This window comes from Scatophagus argus, chromosome 6, assembly GCF_020382885.2.
Source record: "Scatophagus argus isolate fScaArg1 chromosome 6, fScaArg1.pri, whole genome shotgun sequence".
NCBI lineage: Eukaryota > Metazoa > Chordata > Actinopteri > Scatophagidae > Scatophagus > Scatophagus argus.
In genome coordinates, this window is record NC_058498.1 from 24,409,703 (window position 1) to 24,426,109 (window position 16,407).

General features: G+C 39.0%; 1 protein-coding gene across 8 annotated transcripts in view; it reads right to left on the reverse strand.

The window, feature by feature from the left end:
* mcf2l2 (MCF.2 cell line derived transforming sequence-like 2) overlaps nucleotides 1–16,407 on the reverse strand; it is a 118,737-nt gene that overhangs the window by 42,315 nt on the left and 60,015 nt on the right. For all 8 annotated transcript variants that reach the window (XM_046392584.1, XM_046392577.1, XM_046392576.1 and 5 more), the window contains exons 16-23: nucleotides 12,846–12,912; nucleotides 12,366–12,481; nucleotides 9,035–9,104; nucleotides 7,600–7,692; nucleotides 7,342–7,434; nucleotides 5,055–5,177; nucleotides 806–886; nucleotides 224–364 (exon numbers count right to left, since the gene is read on the reverse strand). In XM_046392584.1, coding sequence (XP_046248540.1) covers nucleotides 224–364; nucleotides 806–886; nucleotides 5,055–5,177; nucleotides 7,342–7,434; nucleotides 7,600–7,692; nucleotides 9,035–9,104; nucleotides 12,366–12,481; nucleotides 12,846–12,912 — 784 coding nt within the window. The remainder of the gene's footprint in view (nucleotides 1–223; nucleotides 365–805; nucleotides 887–5,054; nucleotides 5,178–7,341; nucleotides 7,435–7,599; nucleotides 7,693–9,034; nucleotides 9,105–12,365; nucleotides 12,482–12,845; nucleotides 12,913–16,407) is intronic.

The window sequence follows — 16,407 nt, forward strand, 5'->3', positions numbered from 1 at the left end:
ATCTGCTTATTTGAACTCACATTCTGGTGAAAAAATGCAAAGCTGTAGCACACAGCCCGACAAATAACTTGCACTCAACTCAGTTAAATTCACCTGCCAACATTTTGCCCCGCAGCCTCCCTTAAATGATTACAGTGGGATCTTTGCCAAACACAGAGGAGCAACACAAACAAAACAAAAGGGACACCTGGGAAAAGAACCAACTCACTCATCACCATCTGACCTTGAGCGAGTGTTTGAAGCTGTAGGACGGGGTCTTCTCGTGGCCATCCGTGGTCTCCTCTCGTTTCTTACAAAACAGCAGCGTCTTGTCATACAGGAAGAGGTGCCTCTGCATGGGCTTAAACCTGGCCAAGTCCTTCACCTGAGATCAGGCAATCAGTCAGTCAGGCTGCTAATTTAAGCTTATCATATTTATCTTCCTGTGAGCGAGCAAACCAAAGCAAGTTTTCAAAGTCGGAGTTTTCAAAGTCGGAGTTTTCAAAGTCTGCCAACTGATTTTCACACCAAACAGAAATGAATGGAAACGAAATGGTGTTTTGAAGAAAAAAAACATCACTAATCTGTGCACTCAAATTATAAATGCCGTTCTGTCAAGCCACGATGCTTGCAAATCATGTAAAAGGCATACGCAAATGAACAAAACAACATTAAACAATCTTAAAAATGTGTTTCAAAGATAACACAACACTTTAATAGTCAAAGAAAAAAACCCAAATAACAGTGATAATCCAATACTGAGATATGTTTAATGTTCATCAGGGACAGTAATGTTATCTATAATGGCTGTGGGGTTGCAGCCTACCTTGCTGTGGCCTTTCTTGTGGTCAGTCCACACATTAAAGGATCCCTGCATCAGCAGCTTCCCGAGTTCACTCAGGTTTCCCTGTGAACATCAACACACCCACAGTCAGACTTCTAGAGCACCACTCAATGAAGTCCGGCAGTCTGCCATGGCAACCATTTCATGTGCGCGATCCTGCTTCAGTTCTGCTGCTATAGCAAATCAGGTTCAAGAGGAAACACAAGAAAATCTGTAATCCTTTAAAGAAAACAAAAATAAATATATCTTGTGTAAGAATAATGCTTCTCCCTTCTCCCTGTAAACAGCTGTTTGAGTACCATTCAATTTAAATTTGCTAAATTGGTTTCAAATCTCCACAGAGTGAAGTTCTTTAAATGCCACGTATTTAAGTTCAAGCGACAGTGCCCTCTAGTGGTTATAGCATTTATGACCACACCAAAGGAGGAACTTGGGACGAATTTTTAGAAGCGGCTTCTTAATGTCAAGGATGCTTTCATGATAGGACAGGTTCTTCCCAAGTCAGTCCTATAGAGGCTCAGCAAGACTCCTTCCTAGCATGTGGATAACACACACTTTGGAACACTTAATCAAGCGTATATTCTCTGCGTATATTTATTTAGCGTATATTTCATAAATTTTTTAAATATACGCTTATATACTATCTATTTATTTACTATTATATATATTTTGTATATAAATATACAACATTTTTATTTTATAAAGCGTATATTTCACTGACTGCGATGCCATCTTTTGACTCTCAATTGCAGTTTTTTGCATCAAAGCATCATGCACATAGCCAACAGTTGTGCACAGCCATAATGCTCTGCCTGATTGCAATTTACAAAAAAAAAGAAGTGCACTCAGTGATGTAGCATCTTTGAAATTCAGTCATTTGAGGATTCTTCCTTGGCTTTGAGACGCACCTTCATCAGATGGATGGATGGTTCAGATGAGATATCATTGTTTATTACCAACTTCATTAACATTGTTTAAATAAACCATGACCACAACCTTTTCCCTAATTGTAATCAAGTGTTTATTATTGTAATAATGAAGATGAGACAGCTATAACCTAAGGAGTAATTTAAACCCAAATCATAATGTTTCCCTGAATCTATCTATCCATCCATGCTGTGGAGCTGCTGGATCGAATTCCTGTCTATACACCCATATGACTCAATGGCGACCATACTTATCAGAAAAATGGAAGATAATATAAACATACGCTATTTTATCCATCCATCCATTTTCTATACCGTTTATCCGTCAGGGTCGCGGGGGAGCTGGAGCCTATCCCAGCTGACTACGGGCGAGAGGCAGGGTTCACCCTGGACTGGTCGCCAGTCAATCGCAGGGCCAACACACAAAGACAAACAACCACACACTCTCACACTCACACCTAGGGGCAATGCAGAGTAGCCAATTAACCTAATGTGCATGTTTTTGGTATTGTGGGAGGAAGCCGGAGTACCCGGAGAAAACCCACGCAGGCACAGGGAGAACATGCAAACTCCACATAGAAGGGCCCAGACCGGGATTCGAACCTGGAACCCTCTTGCTATGAGGCGACAGTGCTAACCACCGTGCCGCCCTCCCTGAATCTAATCAAGTCATTTACTGTACTAAACATATTGTGCTGTTTAGTTTGTAAAACTTCTCCAATAAACAGTTTAGGTAGAAAGGAAAAGAAACAACCTATGAGCCCAAACCAGAAGGCTGGTGTTGGTATTCCCACAAAAGATGCCTCACTCGGAACAATAAAAAGAAAGGAAAAAAAAAAAAAAACACAAGCAAAGAATCACAACAACTTCAGTGATTTCAGTGACTATTAACCAAGTAGAGGTTTGACACTGAGCTTCACTGAGTGTTTGGTTAATAAATGATAAGGAGTTTAAAACTGCGTTTTTCAGGGCTACTGGGTGCAGTTTCGCTCAATTACTTTGATGCAATGTTCGAAACAAAAGTGCAGTCTACAGAATACTTGACATACCATGGCTGTTTGAAAAACAGCCAATGCGTGCTCCAAAAGATATGTTCTCAAAACTCTTCACACATCATCAAAATAACATACCGAAGTCTAAAATTCTGTGACAAAAAAATCTCAAAAAACTCCTCTGTTCTGTTCTGTGTGTGAGACTGAAAAACCAATCCACTGTTTCACACAGGCAGTCTGTTTACTGCACATCTCTCCGGTGATCTACACCAAACTCTATTGAAACAATGACTTAGTATCTTAAAATATTATAATTAGAGTTCTTTTAAGATATTAACTCATTTTGCTCGTACAATTTTTGTGTACCAGCCTCCCTGCGACCCTAACCGATAAAGTGGTACAGAAAATGGATGGATGGGTTTTCAGATCACTTCAGAACATAAACATAAATATGAAGAATAAATGAGTCCTTCAACAAGTTCAACAATTGAAATAATGAATTGGATAAATGTACTGTAAAGTACAATCAACTTACCAGATTAAGTTTCTAAAGAAACCTCACCATATCATTTTTAACAATTAAAAAATGAAGAGTGATTTTGAATCTAGTTTACAATCTGGCAAAAATAATAATAAAACAAAAAGAAACGCAAATTTGTTTCTAACATTCATCAGTGTGACTGGACGGTTGTTGAGCCAGCTTAACATCTTAAGGCTGTTGAACATGTTTCCTCAAGTTCAGTTAACAATTGAATTTACAAAGAAAGAAGACTCAAACTAATTAGTCCAGTTATTTCAAATACTCAAGGCAGCTTTTTAAACTCTTTAAAGAAGCTGAAACTGCCTAAAATTAATTACAGTGTTTGAGACACTAAGTCAATATTATGAGATATTAAGTCATTACTTTGAAAAAGTTTCTCATTTTAATGACTTACATGACCTTTTATCATCATATTGGCAGAAACAGGCTTCCATACTTTAATCCTCACCACCGCAGCACAGTGATATTTCCATTAGCGTAAATTAGATTTGTTTGTAACACCCTGTACTGCTGTCTGATGGAACCTCACATTGTCCAACATTACACAACAGTTGGACCGCTGTTGTCCCTCCATGGACGTATTCACCTTCCATCCACACTGTCCCACATTACAGATACATTACTCCTCCTCTCTTTGCATTCATTTTTTCCCCCCACAATCACCAGTGACTTTCATGTTGTGTCACTTTACCTGTGTTTACACCTTGGAGTCAAAAAGTGTTCTACATATGTATATTCTCAATCAGTAAGTGGAATATTAAATAAAGGGGGAAAAAACAGCAAGAAAATAAAGAATGACAAAACTAAACAAAGAAATGGTAAAATAATACCAACAATTAGTTTTATTTTAAATAATAAAGCAAATGATTTATATGTGATGTGAACCAGAAACTACAATTATTCAAGGGTAAAGCAAATACTGACCGAAAATGATTAACAGAAAGCATCTACATCGCCTATTACACACTTTGATCACACGAGCGTGGAGACAGAGCTGAGAACAAGTAACTGGATCTCACATTGATAACGTGTGATCAAGGCAGTTCTGTTCTCTTTTAAGTTAAAAGTAAAGATGCTATAAATTCCTTGTGTCCACTGACTCTTCATCGCTCCCTCAAAACAAACAGGAGAGACAAGGCTGAGACAGTTGCCACACTTTTTCCTTTATGATATATAAATGAGGATGTTTAAACTGTGGCCTCAGTTACTGTATCACAACAAGTTTCATAGTCACATATACAGTCAAATGTGTCTACATTCAGAGGAAGTCTAAAAAGCAGATAAATAAAGATTTCTCTATCAACAAAATATAAGAAAATCCAGTAATAGACAAAAATAGAAATATATTAATATAGATGATGAAAATCAAAATAAAAGCCTCATACTTTCTGAATTTTGAATTCATTTTGAATTCAATATTGTTTGCATGTGTGAAGAAATTCAATTTGATTTGGCATGTTATTAAGACTGGAACGGTAGCCTGAGGTGGGGGTTGTGATGCTCATGTCCCACTCATGTCCCAAACCCCCGCACTTTCCAAATCACTGCTCCATCCCACTTTTTCAGCCAGATATCTCAATCTACTGATCTACTGATCCATTTCGCTGCAGCAAAGCAACTGCTACAGTTGAAGAACAATGAAATTAAACATCTGGCTCAACTTAATTACCGAACTGTGTTCACTTTCAAGTTTCAAAAAAATGTAAGCATGGTAAACCTAACGAAGGGGTCTAATTAAACAAACATTACAACTTTTTAAACAGCACACTCACCTCAAAGCCAGTGATGGCTATCTGGTGCATGGAGTCATTGACAGACTTGATGATGTCCAGCACGGTGGCTAAAGCCTCCTCCAACTCGGCTGTGCCTTCTCCCTTACTGCATTTTAACATCTCCTGGAAGACGGAAAGGAGGAAAGGGGTTATAAAGATTGGAGAATGAAGAAGAAAAAAAACAACAGGAGAATAAAGCCAAAGAGAGAGAGGAAAAAAAGAAAGAGGAAGTAGTACCGCTGTGGATATTTTTTTAAAAAGAGGCGTGCCTGTTGGGGCAGTGAGGGTTTATTCTTTGTATATTTCATTGAAATTATCTGGAATTACCAAGGTTTTTTGCAACCTTGGGGTTGGGGGTGGACTGATGATGTCAGTATCTCTAAAATCCTGTTTACAATCCTGACCCAATGATGGAAGGAGTGCCATGCATAGGTAATCATTAACACTGATAGGTTAAGGCAACAGAGTTATCAGATTGAGGAGGTCCAGGTCACAGCTCATCAAATACTGAGTAAAACCTCATGAATGGACAAGTTTTCATTGGAATGGTGGTAACAGGTCTTTTTAAGCATTTAGTCATTTTGTCAGGTTTTAATGAAACAAGCCTAGTTTACTTAAGAAATATCTAATTACACAGTGACATCAAAGTTGTATTCTCAGGTAATCTTGAATGAATTTGAATCCGCAGTGTCATATGTACAACCAAGGCACTGCTGTGGAGTCCTAACACCAAAATGAACTTTCTGTCAGAGCATTACAATTGGCAACACATTCAACTGTGTCCTCAGAGTTGTCTCATGTAAGCAGTTCATTCTGGTTCCCGGTGATCCCGTTTTTAGTTTGGTTTAGGTATTCCTACTTGCGGTATCTTTCATGAAAATGTGTTAAACATGTGTTTCTGAAGGTGGAGCAGTGTCAAAAGGTCAGAACAATGAACAACTTTATTTCATCTGAGGTTTTAGTTTGGCCCATGCCCCATCTGCTAACTTAGAAGGGGGGAAGGGATTCATGATTTGTACTGCAGCGAGCCACCAGGGGGCGATCAAGATGCTTTGGCTTCACTTTTGTCAAGCTCTCATGTCTTACATCTTTACATACAGTCAGTAAAGCTTCCACTGAACTTGGTTGTATCAGATTTGCTGGAATGATAGAGGGCCTTTTAAAGGACTGATACTGATGCCATGCAAGCAGCCTGTAGTCTGCAGACTGGTTACACATTGGATCATTAACCTCCAATAAGAAAACAAATTTGAGGTCTTATTAAAAACTTAAAAAAAAAAAAAAAATTTAAATAAGAGAGCTATACAGTTAGTGCAAACTATGATCCTGCAGTCTTCACAGTATTGAAAGAAAAAACAGGAGGACCAGGAATGTGACGCATAAAGAGATTATAGAGTACAAGTTAATGTAATGTGTAATGTAATGTCTGTACAGGAGGGTTGGAGTCTGTATATATATCATCTCTTCAGCTGCCACAGAAAGTACATTCTCTGTTGGGCCCTTTTAATGAGACAACTGATGTTCCCACTCGAGGTCCTGGGTGAGGATGGTTCCCAGGAAGCAGAGGGATAGTGTTGAGTCACACAGGAGGATGGACCAGTGCTCTGGGGCAGTCGTGGATCAGCGGTTAGGGTGTCGGACCCGTAACCAGTGGATCGCTGGTTCGATTCCCCGTCCCGGTGTCCATGGCTGAGGTACCCTTGAGCAAGGTACCTAACCCCCACTGCTCCCCGGGCGCTGCACGCGGTTGCCCACTGCCCCGGGTTTGCTGTGTGTGTGTGCACGTCACTTGGGTGGGTTAAATGCAGAGAACAAATTTCGTTGGAGTGAGTTCCCTCCAATGACAAGATATGTCACTTTCCTTCCTTCCTTCCTTCCTTCTTCCCAAAGTCTACAACCGTCTCCACTGTCTTAACCGCATTCATTTCCGGGTTGTTTCGGTTGGACCATTAGGAGAACAGCAGTGTATGTTCATAGGTGTGGACCACGCTGAGGTTGCAGGCTAAAAAGGAGCTTTAAGGCACTCCTGTGGGAGATTAGGTGGATCAGGCTGAACTAATTAGTCAGACAACTGCACAAAATAATGTCCAATTATTAATTATTAGTCCTGACCTATTAGTCAAATAAAAGTTGGATTATTTTAAGGGAATCTTGAAGCCAAGTCAAACAAGCTACTCAATCAAAGCAAGCAAGTTGTAGACTTCAGAGATGATATCATATTCAGTATTCAGTATTTTAATGTGTGTGTGTGTGTGTGTGTGTGCGTGTGTGCAGCCGCACAGGTTACCTTAAGCATGAGTTGGTATTTGGTGATCCTCTGGACAGGCTTTAGCAGGTAAGCATCCAGAGACAGTTTGTGGTCCAGTTTCTTCTGGCATTCCTGCAGACACCAAACATTCTCCATCAGAGTTCAGGCTGCCAACATGACAACTTCAGACAATTATGTTACAGCTAGAAGCTACCACATATGGACCTTGGAATAAGGAAAATGATTTAATTCAGCTTGAAGCTGTCATTGTTGATATTTTGTGTATGTGTGTGTTACCTGAAAAAAGAGGCTGTCTCCACACTGTCTCCAGAGGACTTCAGAGCGGGGTTTGTTTTGGCAGTACTTCTCATACACCTGAAGCTCTTCTTTCTGCCAACACAAAGGCAAGTCAGAGTCAAGAGAGGGCCCTCAGAATCAGAATCAAAACACTTTATTGATCCCCGGGGGTGAAATTAGGTAATGTTACATCTGCTGCTTTCTACAACAGAAATGTAACAGCAAGAAGAAAGTATAAAATATGGGCAAATAAAAAACAAAAATATTTTTACAGCATCCATTACACTATATGATATAAATAATAATGAATAATAATTGAAATGTAGACTAAAATAAATGCCAGCATGCACCAGATTAATTGTACAGCTGAATAATTAAACGAGCTGAAACAACTGCTGAATAATTGCATAGCATATTGGACAGAGAAAAATTAGAATTGAAAATATTGCACAATTGTTGTACTGTTTTGTCAGTATTGCAGGTAAATTATTGTATAATAATGACAGCCAGTAAATCATCTCTCAGTTTCTGTTCAGTTTCTTTTGATAATCTGCTCCTGTACTCACTCTGTACCTTTGATTAAGCCCACTATCACAACATGGTATAAAGTAACACAGCTTCCTACAAAATAAGTTTAAAAGTGACCAATTTGTTGGAGGAAATGTACTGTAACTGCTGCCTGTGGTACGGTCATCGTCAACTTTTTAAAATTCTAACGGTAAAGACTTGTGAGTGGTTGGACATACAAAGTACAGGACTCTGATAACTGATCAGAAAAACATTTAAAATACACCAGAATATGATGCGCATAAATGACCAAAACAAAAGGACAAAAGGGCTGAGGAGCATCAGAGAGACATTGATCTTTAAGTTAAAACTGCTTTTAAAAGAGGACATGTTTTGTTTTATTTTGAGGTAAGGCTATCTTACCATGAAATGCAAATCCTCCAGTTAAGCACTGTGCTCACGAGAAAAACACTGTTTCTGGTAAGTGCTGTTGTTTTCATTGCTTTGTGGTAAGTGCTCTCCCATTCCTCTCCCTGGTCATTCCCAACCTCATAAAGTCTCTTAGTTATGGTCATTTCTGACCTTATCAAGCTAGGTATGATCACTGCTGGTCATCCACTCCCTTTGAACATGAATAAATAGAAGGCTATATGAAAGAATGCCCTTCCTTTACTAGCTACACTTCTCCATGACTAAAGTTCACATTATTTATCATATCTAGAAATCTGCTTGTGATCCGGGTAAGGAACAATGTCCTGTAAGGCACATGGCAGCACCAGCCTCTGGGCTCCACTCACCAAAACACACCAAACACCTTCCTATTGTCCACTCAGTACATTCATTTGATTATTCTTTAAGCTTCTCCTAACTGACATGTGTAAAATACAAGCACCTAAGTGTTTTCTACCACTGTTTCTAAGTTACTCACCCTTTTCAGAAAACAGGTTCCCACCAGCTCTGGTTTCTCTGCACAGTTCTCCAGCTCCCTGAGAAATGTCCTGCAGGTAATTTATGAACAAAGAGAATAAAAAGAACATAATACACATTGTAATTTTCCTTTGGCAAGCTATAAGTTAAATGACCTCATGTTTAAAGTCATTAAACTAACCCAAGTAAGCAGTTTTTAGCTTCAGCTACTTTTCAAGTAGTCATTAATTTGGACTTTCTCAGTTAAACTGGCCTCCGACAATTCACAGTGCCAGTTTTTGAAATCAAATGTGGCCACCATGTGAAACACATGACCTGTTGAAATGAATTTTACATATGAGGCTTGGTTTATTAGTCCTGAGCAGGCTGAGAGATGTGTTCTGTGCCCCTGGAGGAGCTTTGTAAAGTCTGACGAAATAACCCTGATGATGTCATCAAGGTAAGCTTGGCTTGGATCTCATGAGCACAAAGTACAAACAGACAGTCAGAGTTACAAACAAACTGTGGATGTGGAGGATCTGAGAAAAAGGTGTTAGTGATTGCATCCTGGATTTTTGGAGCTTGACCCATAATTATGAGATTTCAGCCTTTGTCTACTTTTACCATATAATCAATACCATACTTCCGTCTTTTTTAAGTCTCACAACTTTATCAAAGTGCACTTATAGTGGTGGCAACAATTTGGGTCTGAAGCCCTTGCTTCATAAAATGCAAAACTAAGAATTTTAAAGAAGCGGAAATAATTCAGTGCAGTCTGTTGATGGTTCAATTTTAGACTTTTATCAGTTCCTGTACAAAGAGATGAGAGGCAGTGCTAACAAAATAAAAGGGAAAAAGAAAGGAAGTGTTAGAAAAGGACATGTAAGAAGATACAGAAGCAATGAGATAAGGGATGGAAGGGAATGGAGGAAGCACTCTTTTGGTTCAGGCCTTTAGGGAGTCTAATTTGCCAAGAACGCTTGTGATGTTTCTGAATTACTCTGCTTGTCAACAGTTGCTTTGAGTACGTATCTTGGCAGCACAGACACTTTTGTTTGCACTTTAAGCACATACACAAATGCTGAGGTTACACAGAGTTCTATAAATTACAGGCTGAAGAAACAGTTTTGTGAAATCAACACCAAGCAGAGCACTGCAGCTCAAAAGTGTCGACATGCTGGCTTAGTAACAAAAGATCAATACTACAAATCTGTATTATGTCTTATATATGGTCCAAATTAATCTTTATAAATGTGACTGTTCAGTAAACTGCTCATCTGAGCTGAAATTGTCCAGTTATAGTATATAGCTATAGGTCTATTGTTAAGAAAGTAAAGGTAAAGAGGTAAAACAAGTCTGTCAAACTTTGGATTTCTAAACATGATGGAGTTGTGGTGCAGTAGTTAGCACTGTCGCCTCATAGCAAGAGGGTTCCAGGTTCGAATCCCGGTCTGGGCCCTTCTATGTGGAGTTTGCATGTTCTCCCTGTGCCTGCGTGGGTTTTCTCCGGGTACTCCGGCTTCCTCCCACAATACCAAAAACATGCACATTAGGTTAATTGGCTACTCTAAATTGCCCCTAGGTGTGAGTGTGAGAGTGTGTGGTTGTCTGTCTTTGTGTGTTGACCCTGTGATTGACAGGCGACCAGTCCAGGGTGAACCCCGCCTCTCGCCTGTAGTCAGCTGGGGGTGGGTAAGGCTTTGTTTATCAAAAGTTTATTATTGATTTTATCAAAGGAAGGTACACATAGGAACACAATCAGGAACACAGGTGGGACCATGAAAAGCCTCCTACCTCAGTCTGGCTTATCATTGGACGGCCTTGTCATTTTGCATGTTTGCAAATTTCACTAATGTTCACCAGATGTTGCTCGAAGCAGTGAAAATTTACATTTCCCTTAAACGGTTTACGGTTAGGTCAGTGGAACATCCTGAGTATTCCAGTATTCTTTGTTCTTTTCGTTTGTTTTAGAAGAGTTCAGTTTGTCTTCCTTACATTAAGATGACCCGTCTTTATACTCGTTGTCAAACACAACAAAAACAACAACAGCCCTATCATCTCAAGCAGGCAACAGTGGTTGTCAAGTAAACAATCCTAACACTGTTGTTAGAGCAAAGGTGAAATGAGATACAGTATGACTAGTGCCTTATAAAGACATTGGACTAAATTCAAAAGACTGCTACCTCCTATTATTTATTGTAGATGAAAATGACAAAATTAAAAAGGTGATTAAATCCATTTAAAAGTGCCAGAGTTAATACTGAAATCATAGCTATGAAAATGTTGACTGAATATCTCTCTTGGCATTGGCAATAAAAGGCTTTCAAATACATTGGACTGAAAAACACACTCAACCTCTACAGCAATAAAGGCAACTACCTCTTTATCTAATTATGTCATTTAGTCAGTTTATAATGCATTATCAGCGCTGTTAGCTGTGGTTCCAGGAGATCATGTGACTTCAGCAGGAAGTCAAAGAGATGCACTATATTGACACAGTTGATTTGTTGTCCCTCCCACTATTTACATAAAATATCTTAGCTCTGATGTTTAATTGCTGGGAAGTCACTAGCTGTGTGTGTGTGCATGTGTGTGTGTGTGTGTGTGTGTATGTGTGTGTGAGAGAGAGAGAGCGAGAGCGAGAGAGAGACCACCTTTAGCAAACAGACAAGTTGGAGTGCAGAGTGACTGAGTGACAACAAAACAGTGAAAAGTGGAAGACAAAGCAAAATCTTGTAGCAAAAATGCTTTCACATACAAAATATGCACAAATATTCTAGGAAATCATTAAAGAAAGCCTGAAATGCAGGCTGTATTTTTAACTGCATTTTAATGACATGCTAATGTAGCCTTGGTATGCTGTCGTATGAGGGAAGAAGAGCTATGTGAATTTTTCCTACAAGAGATGCCACTAAAGAGGCCCTGGCCCAAGGCCCCCTGACCCCTGGGGCCCCTCAGCCCAGCAAGCCTGTTCTGTCAAGAAAAGCCTGTTTCATGCTCGCCATTAGCCAGCCATCTCAACAGCACATGGAAATATCTGCTAAAAGACACCTTGTGTTGGATTTTGTGCAAATTCATTCAGGACTTCTTCAGATGTGACGTACACAGATTTACCGTATACCTCCACCGAACACACGCTGTCAAAATTCTTTACTTAATACACCACTGACACTTTAATGCTGCTGTACTCAATATTTTTGTTTTATAAAGGGGAAGTATCCAATTATCACCCAAAGTTTGCAACCTCAACATGCCATTTTATCCTGTGGTCATATCATCTTTAAGTGATATCAGTGTTTCCGAGGCACATTATAATATGTGAAAAGACAATGTGCAAAATGCATCCTGCCTACCTGTTGTGAAATTCATATATCTCTGGTAGGTTGCCAAACAGCACATCTCTTTTGTTCTCCAGAGACGGAGGGATGAGATGGCTGAGTTCTGAGTTATCCAGCTCTGCAAAATAACCCTGAGGAGGAGGATAGAGTGATGAGACACCGAAGAAGAAATAGAAAGCACAGTCAACACAATCCATAAAACAAAGCATTTAAAACAGCTCATCATTTCAGCCTGAGACAACAAGAGAAAAAGGGATTCTTAACCTCTGTACATCTGCAATGTGTCCAACTCAATCCACGTATCGACGCTTACGGGCAACGAGCATGAATTATAGACTACAATACATCAGCACACCATGTTCTGTGCAATATAATGAATATACCGTACAGTCAGCATCAGTACGTTCCTGTTTCGGGCTTTGTTTTCAATGTAAATTAGCTATGAGGGAATGTTAAATTGTTAAAAAAGTCCTAAAGACAGCAGGTATACTGTACCTCTATGATGCTTTGCAGTTCCTCTACATATAGCCTCTCTGTTTCAATCAGCTCAGTCATGATGTGTCTGCAGAGAAGAAAAGGGGGAAAAAAAGAACAGGGTTATTTACAGCGTGATGAAAAGCAAATAATGAAATAATAGTACATCTAAAACCATTTATTTATTCATCCATCTCAAGTGGTCTGATGGACATCTTTTCAAGATGACAAACAAATTAATGGATCCATAAGCACCAATCAATATGTCAGTGAAGTGGTCTTGAGATCATCATTTTGTCTCCTGAGCCAGACTATGCTTTGGTTCTGATGCTGTTGCTGAAGTTGTTCACTTGGATCCACTAATTGGCTTATGACAACAACATGAAAACACAAATGATAGCTTTTTCAGTGTTGGCACAGTAGTAATGACACTCTCACAAACAAGAGAATGTCTTGTGGGTATTTTGAATGAGCACTGAGATCAGACTTCATCAGGCTTTGTCTCCCGAAGGACAAATGATGCACCATTACAAAAGGGAAACGTTTTTATTTTATGTTGCTTCCTCTACATTGGTAATTGCATCCTTATCTTAATGTTCAATCAGAGGGACTTAATCTCTTTGCAAATCATCAGGAAACCAATGCCGTTGGAATCCTTCCAGCCAAAGGAAATCAACTTTTTAGCCAAAGACAATGTCAGTCAGTCTGTCCAGATTGAAATCACTACAAGAAGTAGGTGGATTGTAGGTGAAATTTAGTGTCCATGTTGTCAAATGGATTGAGGTACTGATACTTGTTCAATACTACACATTTATAAAAATACAATATCCATCTTTGATAGTATCTAAAGGCGCTATAAAACGACAGGTCTACAATCAAATTTACAACCCAAGATATTAACATTGACACAAATGTGTTAGCAAACAATGTGTTCATTGACCTGTTTCATACTAGCACTGTGTGCCGGTTGTTAATTAGGACTTTTATCCCAAGGTAGTTATCAAGCATTGCTTTTTGAACTACTAATGTCAGAGTATAAAGGGACAGCTATTTATGCCTCTAATTTGTTTTGCTGTGAGTTGCTGAGTTTGGAAGATATCAGCTGCATGGCTACAATGCAATTGAAAAACTCAACAGCAATGTCTCTTTCCAGAAACCCACAGTTACTTGAGATAATCCACAGATCTTGTTGTGAGCACTTAGGCACTATTTTCTTTTCATATCACTACACAGAAGGAAGCGTGCATTTGCACATGGATGAGACCCCCTAACTAAGCTAGCTAACAGCTGAGCTGTTTTCCGTCAATGACAATAACAACTGAAATAACACAGGAAAAGCTTAGTGCAGGCAGTGTTCAATGACACATGAAAAAAAAAATGTAAGAAGTATAAATAGTTTCATTGTAAGTAAAGGCTGTTTTGCGTTTTTGTACTTTAGTTATCTGAGTCTACTTATTTGTGATCCTCATATTTTTTGGTAAACGTAACAGTGTGATGCACATTGCACTTTAAGAGGTCAATAAAGATCAAATGCATCAGATGTTCCCATCTCACATATCTCTCTCACACAGACGCACACACACACACACACACACACACACACATATAGGAGATGGGAATAATTGTTGTCTCTGTGCAAATGCTGGCCAGCAGTTGCCAGAAGTTTAGATTAGATAGCTTGTGATGGTAACAGTAAATGTGTGTGGGGAAATTGAAAGCCATCTCTTGTTCCTACCTCATTGTGACCACTTAGATTCTCAGAATTTTAGCTTAGAGCACATATGGAGCCTTGGTCTGTTCCAGGAAGGCGTGGAAATCATTTTATAGTCACATGAGTCATTCACCCTCCAATCACATTATGTCCAAGACCTATCGTTCTTAATAGGAAGTTCATTCAGACGTTATGTGTTCATTCAGTCTGTAGCCTTGCTGCTACACTGCTGCCAGTTCTAAGGAACTGTACTTGAAACATTTTAATATGTGGTCACGACTTTGCCATTTGGGGTTGTGTGGTCTGGGATAATCTGTGCCAGGCTTGCTCATGGTTTGTTCCATAGGATCACATGGGCAGAGTCAACATGCCAAACTAAAGCTACGACAAATAGTTAAAACCTTGATATAAGTGTCCAGACTGAAAAGAAATAATAGCTAGATTCTTTCTCTGACTAACGAAAAGTTGAAATTATGAGCAATTAAAGACACTCTTGTTTAATTCGACAAACTCAGGGGTTTTGCTGTTATAGGTTTAGGCAACTTGGTGTGGTAATGAGTAGTGTCTAATAGAGGCTAATGTTTGCAAACTTTAGATATAGTAGATATTGCTGTGAAACTGACATAATTTGCTGTTACACTGTGGTCTAGCATTTACTGTTACTAATATTCATACCGACCTGCCGCTTACTATACTGTTTGCTGTAGTTTTCGATGGCTACTGTTAGCTCAGTTAGCCTAAGAGCTTGTGATCTCCATGGACCCCATATGTGGAATATGTATTTTTCATATGTTGAATAAATTGTATTGAATGAACACATTCAACACTAATAAACACAAAGTTTGCTGAATTAAACTTTTATATGTTAAACAAATTAATTTTTCTTCGACACCTAATCTGAGAATCCGAGCAGATGACGTAGAGAAACAGAATACATCTGCTGATGTTTTTCATAAACTTTTCTGTCTTTTAAGAGTGCAATGATTTTGTACAGGCACATTTTTTGACTAAAAGGACCACTTTTGTACATGTACAGAACAGAGCAGGTACTGACACACCTCTCAGTCTGTTTGTGGTGCTGGTGCCTTTCAGATCATTTTTAATGCAAATATAAACAAATAATACAGGTTGGTGTGCAGCCTAACTAACTAACTTTGGCCTAACTAAGAAGTCTATGCTCCATCTCTTCCGCCAATTTTTGCATTAGCCGGGAGGCAGGCAGGGACAGGCACTGCAAAGATGCACATGGCTGGAGTTGAGTGTCATCTGTTTCATTGAGTATATAGACATATAGTATTTGTGGAAAAACATACATAATTTTTAACAATATTTCATTGCTAAACGCATGTGGCACTTAAGGAGTCTTTTCTTTTACAAGCTTGGGATGAACCTGTTTTGTTTTCTATTTGGAAGGTGGAAACTAGCTAGCTGAGCTTGCTAAGGTTAGCACACCTGACCCCTGCAGACCCCGTCAGACCAGAAGAGCGCTATATAAGCACAGTTCATTTACCATTCTGCAGGTTTGGTTCAGTTTGGTGGCCAGTACACGTCTACTTTTTCATTTGGGACTCACAATTTAGGACGCTTTTCCTTTATGGTAAATAGTCTGGCTGGTGTGACACTTCTTTTCACATCTATAAAGAAATAACTAAAAAAAATGAAAGCAGCATTCTTTAGATAAACAAATCAAGAAAATAAAAATCCATAACTTGACATAAAAATCATTGCAATGTTGTTGACAATCACTACGATATCACAGAACATAGTATCGCAATACTAGCATGTTGATATTTTCTAACACCCCTGATACTGATACTGACACTGAGAAGAAACACAAGGAGGGAGGTCTGAAAAAGTGAAGGAAAAAGTGAA